Here is a 12,638-nt window from a genome sequence, read left to right on the forward strand (position 1 = left end):
TAGGTTCCCTTTACAAGGAGAAAAGAGCATATCTGGAACTGACCTTGCTTGGTGCTGATTTAGGTGTTTTCTTCCCAGGGTTGTAGTCACCTTCATTTTCTGAACTAGATGCTTTCCTTTTCTTTGCCCCTCTACCTTTACCTGGGTGAGAGATTGCAATATAACTTGGTTTTCTTTTTCTTTCTTTTTTTTTTTTTTTTAAATAAAACTCCAGACTTAAGCAAACTGAAAAAAAGCCTAGTTAAACTACTTAAACATGGCTACATGTTAAGGTTCAAACGGTTCAAACATCCTTTACAACTCATGCTTTTTCACAGCAGCAGCAAAATACAGTATCTTATTTTCTCACTTTTGAATCTTTTGCACTTTGTCTGGAATCACCATTTCAGTTCAACTGTTGGGTCAAGACAGGGACAGACTTCATTACATCAATGACTTCCAGACTTCTCACGTACTACAAGTCCTCGTTCACCTGTACTGATTACACAGCATTAATTCACCTCTACTATTTAGGAGATTTACTGTTAAGATCAACTGTCAGCACTGGCATGTCCTTTACAGACTCCTTGGATTACACTGCTTGATGTGCTGTGCTCTGAAGACTGACAACTGAGAACACTGGGATACCAAAAGTTTGGTTTAAAAGCCAGAAATCACTCCTTACTAAAATTACTACCAGATTTTACTATCATGTGAAAAGATCAAAGAAAATAAGCAGTATCCAGTAGAACTGACGAACACAAAAAAGAGAGGGTGGGAGGTGGGGTATTAAGTACATTTCCAAAAGTGAAGGTCAGATTAGAAGTTCACACGTTGTTTTTCAGGAAAAGTCAGTGCACTGTATTTGTCACAGAGAAGGTGCACAGCTCAGTAATCTACTAGTGATAAATTGACTAATAAATCAATGTAATTCTAACTTCAGAGACACTAGTCCTGCTTCCTTATAAAAATTACTATGAACGTGTGCTACAGAGAGCATGGATGTGAGTGTTGAGCAGCACAGCACCAAAACTCTTACCTTTGGGTGCTGCAGTCTTCTTTGGAATGCCAAATTCTGAATCTGAGTCAGAGTTTACAGTTTCCACCTTCTTGGCCTTGGGAGCTCTTTTAGGTTTAGGCGGCACATCTGGTTTTGCTATTAGAATAGAGATACTAAATATGGTAAACTCACATACTGGTTAGAAGTATTAAATTCTATTAGATACTCCAATTATAGCATAAATGGCAGATCTGAAAACAAGATGAGCTGTTTCTGCATTGGGGAAAGCATAGTTCAGCTTTTATACTAAAACTACATGGAATAAACAGGTTTCCTCTGTCATACTTTAAGGTGTTTCAGTGCATTAAAGTTCCAGGGGCTTTGATTAAATACTTTAAATCCTTCTGAGCACAAAACAGGTTACCAGTAACTAAAGCAGCAACACAGTTTCTCCAGGTTGGATAGTTTAAACATGTTCGGATACATGACAGTGTTACAGAGAGGGCTTGCTGCTCGTGACATTTTTGCCTTCACAGTAGTTTAACTGCCAGACAACTTTCCCCATGATCACTGCAGGAGTTTGAGTCTGTGACATCGTTTTCTGTCAATCTATCTTGGTGAAAACGAACTTCAGAAAAAGCGGGGAGGGGACATACCTATGGATTTCTTAACTGCTACTAGGGGAAGAATACATAAAGTTAACCTGCAAAATGGCTGAAAGAAGTTTTAAAAAACAAAGACCACAGCACTACGTAAAAAAAGCTTTTGGAGGACAGAAGATTAAGCAGCAAGAAAAACCAAATTTATCTGAAAAACATAAAGGAAGAAAGGCAAAGATCTGAAAGTAATAAAATCCCCAGTTTATCACGTACCAAGAACTCTATTTTGTAACCTGTTTAAAACCACTATTGGATAATAAAAACCATTATTTTCACCAGTAACTATGGTGACTAGCATATTCTTTAGCACGTATTTAGAAACAAGCACAAGTCTTTCTCTTAAAAGGAGAACCAACAAGTGACAAACCAACATTCCCCTAAGTAGTCAGAGCAATCAAAAACCTGCTGGCTGGGGTTAAACCACAACACCTACTTAGGACATAAATATTTCTTGGAGATTTCTTCTTTGCACTTGCCCTCCTTCCTATGAAAGTACATTAGATCCCTTACAGAAGACTATCTTCAACCCCAAGGTCGTCTTGTTTCACTTATTCCCTGAGGGTAAAAACCTCCCTTTAGTTAAACTAATAAAAGGCTGGACTTAAACTCCATATGTGGAAAGTATTAACTTTTGCACTGTGGTAGCCAGTGGAAAGAAAGAAACAGATACCATTAAGGAGCTGGAAGAAGTTCACACCCTGCACTGAATTGCACCAAGTTTAAAATAAAGGAATGCAGTTCCCACTTTGAAAATGTGAAAAGACAACACAAAGGTGGGAGGAGATCAGTTTCAAATAAATGGATGGCTTACAGGACAATCCTATACGTACCCTTTTTAGCAGCTACTGTTTTACTTGTAATTTTCTCTGTTTGTTTGGGAGTAAAAGACGATGAGAAAACAGGAGCAGAATCCTCTTCATCACTGTCCAATTTTGTTGTATCTACAATCCAGAGTACATTTAGAGTAAGATTAATTCACTGCGTATTTTAAGTCATGAATACTAATTACAGTCAACCTCAAAAAAGTGCTGCTGATACTACAGCTAGGCTATGGATATACTGTGGCTTTCTCACCTGTGATACAAGCTTTATTACCCTAAGGATCAGACCCTCCTTCCCCTTCCCCCTTTGTAAATCTGGACATCCTTATTTTATAACAACTGTGTGAAGTTTGCGTATACCACATAAACTCCCTAATACATTGCCATAAGATCAGTGAAAACAAGCTCACCATCATCTCGTTTCTGCGAGTAAGATGGAAAAGAGAAGATGTTTCCAAAATCTTGATTTTTCTTATCTTGAGATGTTTTCCTACTTCCAAACAGGAAAAAATACATTACGTGAGTTGCATTAACTATATATTGAAGTATGTAGATAATATCCATATGAGATTAAATTGCTTTTAGCAATTTCATTTAGCACTATAAAGCATTTCTAGCATTTTTGTATATGCTTGCAGCAGTCAAACCCCTAAAAGCACCATTCAGTCATGAACTTCAGGCATTTAAAATTAACGGGTTTTTTTTTCAATAGCGCTATATACCAGACTGGTACAAGATGGAAAACAGACAACTGTAAAAAAATGTATTTATTAGATGATATTACTGACAGTGTACCATACTTTGGTAAGTCATATTTGCCTCTACATAGGTCAATTGCAAGGCTGAGATAACACGTGCTTTCACTCCTCCTCAGAAATGTATAAATATTATTTTATAGGGTACACATAGAGGAACAACAGCTTGATGTTCCTTGGTTTTGTTCAGAAACTTCTGCATTCAAAAAGATTATTAGTAATAATCAAGAAACACTGCTGAGTTACAGTACTTACTCTGGAGATGGCTTTGATTTGGCTGGGGAGAAGTCATATTCATCTTTTTCTAAACTGTCTGAGGGAACAAATTCCTCCTCTCTGTCATTTGTAACTGGAGAGGCTTTTACTTTAAGCTCATCCAAATCATTATTATTGTTGGCATCATCATCATCATCGGCATCGTCTTCTTCTTCTGAGAAGTCAAAAGTGTACTTGGGCCTCTCAGCTAGAGAAATAAAATCACATACATACACATTTCAAAATAGTTGTTCATGTTAATACATAAATTAAAGCAGAAGTCACTAAACAGTCCCTGCCTCAGAGTACACAAGACAAAAGACTGGTGGTAAAGAAATTTGTTTGAGCCTGGAAGAATAGAGGGACATAATTTAAGGTTAGCCAACAACTAATACCACTTGTGGCTTGCTCAAATACCTTCAGCTAATGGGTTTATGAAGACACCACTGTGTAAGTACTTTTAAAGAATAAGAAACCTTCACTTACAATTGAAGTTTTCTTCAATCCATCAGCTGTTTTAATACTTTCATCAACAACCTGGATGAGGGAACTGAGTGCACCCCCAGCAAGTTTGCTGATGATACTAAACTGGGAGGAGTGGCTGACACACCAGAGGACTGTGCTGCCATTCAGCGAGACCTGGACAGGCTGGAGAGTTGGACGGGGAGAAACTTGAAATTCAACAAGGGCAAGTGTAGAGTCTTGCATCTGGGAACAACCCCATGTACCAGTACAGGTTGGGGGGTGACCTGCTGGAAAGTAGTGAAGGGGAAAGGGACCTGGGGGTCCTGGTGGATAGGAGGATGACCATGAGCCAGCAATGTGCACTTGTGGCCAAGAAGGCAAATGGCATCCTAGGGTGCATTAGAAAGGGTGTGGTTATTAGGTCAAGAGAAGTTCTCCTCCCCCTCTATTCTGCCTTGGTGAGGTCACATCTGGAATATTGTGTCCAGTTCCGGGCCCCTCAGTTCAAGAAGGACAGGGAATTGCTTGAAAGAGTCCAGCGCAGAGCCACAAAGATGATTAAGGGAGTGGAACATCTCCCTTATGAGGAGAGGCTGAGGGAGCTGCATCTCTTTAGCTTGGAGGAGACTGAGGGGTGACCTCATCAATGTTTACAAACATGTAAAGGGTGGGTGTCAGGATGATGGAGCTAGGTTTTTTTCAGTTATGTCCAGTGATAGGACAAGGGGCAATGGGTGTAAACTGGAACATAGGAGGTTCCATGTGAACATCAGGAAAAACTTTTTCACTGTGAGAGTGACAGAGCACTGGAACAGGTTGCCCAGGGGGGTTGCGGAGTCTCCTACACCGGAGATATTCAAGGCCCGCCTGGACAAGTTCCTGTGTGATGTACTGTAGGTTACCCTGCTCTTGCAGGGGGGTTGGACTAGATGATCTTTTGAGGTCCCTTCCAACCCTTGCAATTCTGTGATTAGAACATTCTTCCTAATCAAATGCTTGTAAAATTCATTGGCAATTTTCCAGAAAAATCTGTGCATTTTGCTTAAACTATCAAATACTTGTGTATTTTTCCAAACTTTCAGTCTCTGGTATTTTTATTTTCATGGACTGTTTAGAACTTTTTTTGATAAATGTTTATAATCACTTGGGCTTTTGGACCTTACCTGACAGTATAATTGCATTGTTTTTTTTTTGTTTGTAAAGGTATTATCTTGTCTATTTCTTGTGTAATTCACTAGTTTTTTGAGTAATTTCTGTTCTGTTGTTTAGAATAAGGGAAAAGACTTCTGGACCAAGTTACAAAATCTTTCTTATTGACATTAAGAGGTTTTTCACTAACCACACAGTGAAGAAAATATAATGCAAGCTACCTGTAGGAGGAAAAGTCCTAAAGAAGGCCAGAGGAAAATGCATGTTTGCAATTTAAACTTTCAGTCACAATGCACAATTCACAAAAGCTTGGGTACCTGCAGCTCTCCTAAGCAGAGAGTCTCTTGGAATAATCACAGGCTCATTCTCTTCTAAATCACTTTCAGATTTGGATTCATCATCTGACCACGGGTTTCGTTTCTTCACTTTTTTTGCACTGGACTTTGTAGACGATGGTGTTCTTCTTACCCTAGTACCTACCACAAGTTAAAACATTTACTATAGTCAGGGTAAAAAAATACTATATTTTCTATTAATTTATGAAGAATAAATTTAGCCTAAATGTTTATCTTTCAAAGCTCTCTTTTAAATGCTGTAAATTTTCTTCTCCTTCCTAAAGAAGGATGTCATGGTAATTGTATTATGTCACACAGAACCTGACCTGCTGCTGCCAAACAAATTTATTTGATGACTGAAAAGCACGTACGTCTCTAATCTGAAGTTTTAACTCCTCTGCAGTCAACCTTCCTTTTTTTTTTTCTTTTTCTTTAAAAAAAAAAAGGTTGCTGGGGTTTTCCAGAGGGGAAAAAAAAAAAAAAAAAAGGCAGTTTTCCATTACTCAGGGAATATGAAAAATCCAATTAATGTGGGAAGCAGAAGATACTATTGGGTGGGTAACAATGCGCTCAGTCAATTGCAGGGCAAGTTAAGGTCAAACTGAGCTAACTGGCTCTAGCTCAGCACTGGCTAGGGTAGATCTGAACTGCAGGTAGACAACTCAGTCCTAACTCGGTTAATCCACTCAGCCTGGAAAATCCACTGAATATTTGCATAACCACTTTTTATTCCTTTTTTACTTAAGACTTCCCTTCTGTCTTTAATTTTCTTTTTTCTTGCTGCCCCCCCCATTACCATGCATATCTCAAACAGTAGTAATAAATTGTTACTAATAAAAAGAAAAGTTAACATAAACATTGTTTAGTCTGCCAAACCATAATATGTATAGCTTTTTAAACGTCAGAATTTTACAATCTCTACTATTACTCAGACTGAAGGCGAGTTCTGCATCTTCCAACATCAGAGAGCATGCAAACCAGAAATTTCCATTTGCGCAGAATTAGTCTAAATATGTCAAAACAATCTATTTTTCTACTCACAAATTCAAAGATTAAGACCCCCCCATAAAACTGAACGTAGGAAATGTAACATCCACCCACCCCAGAAAAGAGCTTAAATTTCACCAGATTTTCAAGTGTTTCCACACATCTTTTCAGGGAAGAAAATCAGATGAAATAATAACTACTGTGGTATATTTCCCTTCTCACTATGTGTTAAAAATACAGTTAATGCCCAGTTAGTATACACAACTACAGTTACAATGACTGTGTAAGAATCGTACCAGGCTCCTTCTTCTCTCTCTTAGGTTTAGGGGTTTTAGCTGCTGTGGCTGGTGTATTCAGTGACTCATCCCCACCACCCTCAGCTGGCACACCACCAAATTCTTCATCAAATTCCATTTTTATTGTCAAGGAATCAGTTTCACCCTGAAAATACAAAAAAGTTGCTCAAAATGAAATAAATTACACCTTTGTATTTCAAGATAGAGCTGGAATAGTTTTGTAAGAGATAATAAATGAAAGTAGACTAGTATATTGACATTTATTGAACTGTCTTGGAAAGAAGAAAACTCAGTAAAAACACCTGAACAATAAGGAGTCACAAGAGGCTTGCAAATGTAAAAGAAATCCAGTATTAACTTTTTCATGCATTAGGTCAGCAGAGCAGTATGAATACAGCAATAATGAGGTCTAGCAGTTTGCATTTATGCTACCAGCGTAGAAAAATATAGCAGTTACATAATAAATAATCTAACAATAGCACTAGTTGTGACTTACCTTTTTCTTTTTCAGCAATTTCCTACTGGCATCAGCTTTCATGGCAGATGTAATCTGTGGAACTATTCTTCTGCCAAATGGTGATGGCATGGTTTCTTCCAACTGAAGTTTCTTCATTTTGGGTTTACCAACTTTGCCTTTAATTGGTTTGCCAACCATGCCAGCCAAAACATCCTCTCTTTCCTGTGCTTCTACTTTCTAACAAAAAATGAGGGGCAGGGTAGGGGGAACAACATTTAATAACAACAAAGTAGAACATGGCCATTATTTAAGCTTCATCTCCTACTGACATGGAGCATAAGACCTCACTTAATTCTCATTTGAACTGTAACACTTTCCAGTAACAGAAAACCAACCACTTAATTTTGGTAAATTCTTCATTACCCTGTACAGTTAAAAATTATGCTTTTATTCAAGATTAATTAAATACCACCTTTTGGACACTGCTAGACTGAAAATCTTTTATCAAGTTTCTATTTCTCATGTATGTAACTGATGTAACTTTTCAGTATTTATTTCAGTGTTTAATTTAAGCAGCTAGCTTCTAGAGTAATTTTTAAGAAACATATCCCATTCTTTTAATCAGCTTTTTTTTCACAGTATGAACATATAGCTGAAATGCAGATGTCTGAACAGAACACCTCCAATTGCAGCTGTACCACAAACATACAGAGAAATAGGACAAACATCTTATTTGTGTTATCCTGTGTCACCTCAAAAGATTATGTCAGCCTTTTTCAGGTAACACTGAAAGCTGAGGCTCACAAGGTACCTACCAATAGGACTTCACCTCTTTCCAGATTTACTAACAAGTCAAAGTAAGAGCTCCTCATACAGTACTTAAGGTCTACACACTCCATTCATACATGTACAGCTTTCTATCTGAAAATAATTAGTCCCTCACAACCAATTATATCTTGTAGAACTACTATAATTATTACTATTAACAGTTACTACTCCCAGGTTTTTGTGTCATCTGAAAACATTTCCTCCTGGTAGTTTTTCTTTCATCATCACTGACTTGGAACAAACATAAAATTGTAGAGATGTAAGAGACAATCCCTGAGAAACACAGCAAGGAACACAAATGACCACTATTGGCTTCCTACTTACTACTATATTTGAAGGTCTATCTGCTTCTAATCCAAGATGTGGGTGGTTGTGGGAGTTTTTCTTAAATTTTAATACTTTAATTAAGTAATGCTTTTAACTAAGCTAATTGAAATTTATTATTTTAAGAAAAATATGTAAAAAAACCATACTTCAAGCTCTTCAACAAAGGCTGCTAAATCTTCTTTCCACAGATCTGAAGAAGATTTCCTTTTAAGGTCATTCAGGTCTCTCTCCTAAAACATGAATATATCATTAGAAAGTAAGTTACAACTAAAGTAAATGCTATAGAAACTGAACATTCGCAATTAGGCACATCAGTTATTACTACATCATTCCAGAACAAGCCGTCTATATTGTACCAACCTTTGAATCTCTCTGCTTAATTAACTCTTCTACTTTCTCTTTCGTGAGTGACCACAAAGACATGTTTAAGATATAGTTAAAGTCTGGGCCAGAAGTTGAGGCAGAAGCAGAAGAAGCATCATCATTTGGGTTCTGCGGGTCCTCTTCTTCTGCTGCCTAAAGTGAAGTATTCACAGTTATAAGTACCAATAATCTGAGCTCTATGCATAAACTGCAATGCTGCTCCAAACCTCCATCATATAGAAGTGTCCTTATAGATTTGATAACCTTAACCTTTCCAAAAGGCCACGTTTCTGTGACCTTCTGTAGTTGGATTATTTAATAATTTAAGAACACAAATCTAAACCTGATGCTAGCCATATGCCTTGCATGCTATTAGCTCCAAATATTGGTACAATCATAGCTATCCTCACAGGGCTGAGACCTTTGCCCTTGGGTTACTTTTTATCTGTTGTTTTGTATCTGTTTCTTCAGAAATGAGCAAGGCTTTTAGATAAAAACTGCTATCAAAGCCCTGAATGTACAAACTGTGGTTTGGAAATGGATCAAAATTTCTCATGATAGTTTTGTTATAAAATACAACACAGTTCATGAAATTAAAATAGAGTAGTAAAAAATAAAGGTAAAGCAAATCAAATGATAAATGAAAACAAATAGCAAAAGCAGTGGCAATGGCACAGGAAAAGGGTGTCTGACAAATCTGAAGATATGAAGTTGCTTTTCAAAGTAGTTTCATCTTCCCTTAGTAAAGCATGAAATTAAACATGTTACATATCTCTTTTGGAACAATAAAAAAACCCTCCTGTTTTATAAAAAAAAGAAGAAATAAATACAGGTCAAGGCCAAATTTATTAAAATAAGTTCCCAAGGCATACCTTTAAAATATTCATGTTTCATTACAGAAAACTGATAAGTTATATATAAAACAATTACCTTTTGCAATCATGTAATAATAAGGGGAAAATCAGTCATATGTGTGGGGTAACTGATGCAGCATTTTAATTATCAGCCAGTCAGAAATCAAGTTGCCAGTTTTGATTTGGGTACATTCATAAAGCAAATCCTCTGTATTCTCTTTTGCAGACTCTTATTATCTAGGGGTTTTTATAAGAATTATCCATATACAATACCAACATTATATTAACTATATGACAATAGTTTTGTACAAGTTTAATGTATTTTTTTTAAAAATGGAAGCCCATAAAGAGTAATGATTAATTTTTTCATGGTGTTGTGTGTGTTATAACTGAAGTTACACTAGTAAAAACAAACATCTGAATAAACTAATACCTTTTATAACATCAGCAGCACCAAATAGTTCAGAGATTTCAGATTATTACCTTTTCCTGTGCTTCTTTCCAGGCTTTTACTGGATCAGATTCATAACCTCTCTGGACCAACATCTGAATCAAATCTCTTTTTGATCTGTTCTCTACAATACACACACACACACACACAGAGACACACAGACACAGACACACACAAAACCAGGTCAGAAAGGAAAAGAACAAAGGATCAGTGTCATGAAAATAAATGTCTTACATGCAAGTACATTCTACTACATTTAAATCATTTCCAGATTTTCCCCCACCAAGATAAGTCTAACTTACATTTACTCACCTATTGTAATTTTTCCTTGTATCTTCTCTAGAACAAAACGAGCTTGATTGTTAAGCTTGGTAGATTCCGCACCCAACATTCCCACAAGCCATTCCTTGCGTAAACTATAATAATGTAATCTCAAATCAAAGAACTCCTTCAAGATGTCCTGCACAGTTTCATACTTCTTTAAGCATCCCATATGATCAAATAGCACCTATAAAATACATAGTATACTGCTTGAGACTGAAAAACTCAGACTTTGTAAACCTTTTTGTACAAGTTTATTTCTATCACACATATAAATGCACAATACAAAAAGCAGTGTTTTGAAGACTGTGAACTCAAAACTTACTATGGAACTATATAGCACATAAATGAATAGATTTTTATTCACAAATAGATTTAAGATGAGGATTATGGTAACGTGTTCAAACACGAAGATAGCTATGTAGAGAAATATACCTGAATTCAGCTGAATAATTAATTTTATCTAAATATTAAAGCATGAGTTCAGTAGCACCTAATGACTCACAACCATTTAACATAACAGTTGAAAAGCATCTTTATCATTCAGTTCAGCTGAAAACTTTGCCACTTTTCAGGTCTGAAAACTGCCATCCTTCAAGTTCAAGTTCAAAGTAAGACATTTTTATATTATAGGTGAAATCAATCCTGCCTGACTTCTGACATCTCCAGTTTAGACATTTATAGGTGAACTAGTCACCTTAGCCACCCTCTATAGTCAAATGGAAGAAATAAGCCCCTCCAGAGGGCAATTCATCTATCTAAAGTATCTGGGCATTGGGTGAACAATGACTAGCTCACATAACTTTTTAAGATGCTTACACTAGTGCAGATTATTTCGTAGACATACACAGAAAGCAGCCCTTACTATTTATTTCAGTAGGGAGAAAATGCAGGATTAAGTTGCAAAACATTTTAATGTGTTAAACATTAATTCGAAGACAGAGTCCTACAGTAGTTCATGTGGCTTTTTAAACCTGGGAGAAATACTATTACCTTGATTTGGTAGATACACTTTTCAAGCACGGTCTACACATTGTAGATTGAGCAAGGACCTCTTCCTCTTCCAATTCTATGGTATATGGTCTTTCACTTATTTTTAACCCATTTTCCCATAGCTTTTGATTTATACAACAGCAGCAACAGTAACTGTATTCATGCTTTGTGATAATACCTGAAAGTAGCCTTTTTTATTTTTCCCCAGTCTTTATTAAAACAGATTGTTTGGAAATATTCTGGCAGAAATTACCTTACTATTCAAATCCCTCTTATAAGAGACAGACGTGTATATTTACTCATATTCTTACTCCCACGGTACTATAAGCAGAATAAACCATATGAGTAACTAGCACCACTATTATGTCTTCAGTGATGTAACGGTAATGTTTTCTATACCTTACAATCTAAAACGGGATTTATATGTTGGTGAAACATTGGATCATTTAGCTCCTATTAGAGGTGTAATGGTCTTGCATGAAGTGTAATTTTGAAAATGTAATTTATCTCAAGTTCAAAACTCAAATCTAATTATAATATGGCAGAAAGTTATTTGTATGATCTACTTTAACCTTTTTTAGTCAGCTGCACAGGAAATTTTCAGTTACAGGAAACTACCCACCATAAGACACCCTAAGCCTGTCTAATTTGGTTTGAAGAATCCACCTCAGTTAAAAAGGATTTGCTGATCCGTATTGACTTAATATTTGTCATGCCTGTATGTCATCACAATTTTGTACTATTCAAACGATTTCAAATACACAATATAGTAATCAATACCAAGCACCAAAATACACTACAAAAACGTTCGAGTTCCCAGCAAGCAACAGTAAGGATTCTGATAGCCAAACATGTAAAAGTTACCATAGAATTACAAGTAAGACTTGTTTGAAGCTTAAAGACTTTGTGCAATCCAGCAGCTTCTGCCTGTGCAAGTTTTTCTTCCGTCATCTTCACAACAAATTTCACAGTTGTATCAGTGTGGTATTCCTTATAGTCAGAAATTAATGCTGGAGTTTTTTCAGTCCCATTCAACATAGGTTCTAGAACCTGCTCTTTGTACACCTATTAAAAACAGGGTAGCAAAAAAACAGAAGCACTTCTTAAAATCCCTAAATCCTTAAATCAACTGAACAATATAAGATCAAAGCTTTCTACATTACATCTGATACCAGTTGAAATTTACAGAACCAGAATAACATGCAAAATGCGGGCCAAGACTAGTGCAAACATAAGATGCATCTAACAAGGATAGAAAAGACTAGTCAAAAGAAAAGGCGGATTAAATATTAATTCAGCAGGAGAAGCAAGTATTCTTTGTAGTATGAACAGTAGGTGGCACA

The 12,638-nt window shown here is 36.4% G+C and overlaps 1 protein-coding gene across 2 annotated transcripts in view; it reads right to left on the bottom strand.

Annotated features, from left to right (window-relative positions):
* Positions 1 to 12,638, bottom strand: part of TOP2B (DNA topoisomerase II beta) — a 62,510-nt gene that overhangs the window by 658 nt on the left and 49,214 nt on the right. The window contains exons 23-35 of one of the 2 annotated variants that reach the window (XM_065666110.1): positions 12,160 to 12,360; positions 10,294 to 10,489; positions 10,014 to 10,105; positions 8,674 to 8,829; positions 8,460 to 8,543; positions 7,198 to 7,395; positions 6,702 to 6,846; positions 5,401 to 5,559; positions 3,470 to 3,677; positions 2,870 to 2,949; positions 2,469 to 2,579; positions 1,019 to 1,135; positions 44 to 141 (exon numbers count right to left, since the gene is read on the bottom strand). In XM_065666110.1, coding sequence (XP_065522182.1) covers positions 44 to 141; positions 1,019 to 1,135; positions 2,469 to 2,579; positions 2,870 to 2,949; positions 3,470 to 3,677; positions 5,401 to 5,559; positions 6,702 to 6,846; positions 7,198 to 7,395; positions 8,460 to 8,543; positions 8,674 to 8,829; positions 10,014 to 10,105; positions 10,294 to 10,489; positions 12,160 to 12,360 — 1,845 coding nt within the window. Of the gene's footprint in view, positions 1 to 43; positions 142 to 1,018; positions 1,136 to 2,468; positions 2,580 to 2,869; positions 2,953 to 3,469; positions 3,678 to 5,400; positions 5,560 to 6,701; positions 6,847 to 7,197; positions 7,396 to 8,459; positions 8,544 to 8,673; positions 8,830 to 10,013; positions 10,106 to 10,293; positions 10,490 to 12,159; positions 12,361 to 12,638 lie in introns of both variants that reach the window. The other variant, XM_065666109.1, reaches the window with a different exon arrangement.

This window comes from Lathamus discolor, chromosome 2 (genome assembly GCF_037157495.1).
Source record: "Lathamus discolor isolate bLatDis1 chromosome 2, bLatDis1.hap1, whole genome shotgun sequence".
Classification (NCBI taxonomy): domain Eukaryota; kingdom Metazoa; phylum Chordata; class Aves; order Psittaciformes; family Psittacidae; genus Lathamus; species Lathamus discolor.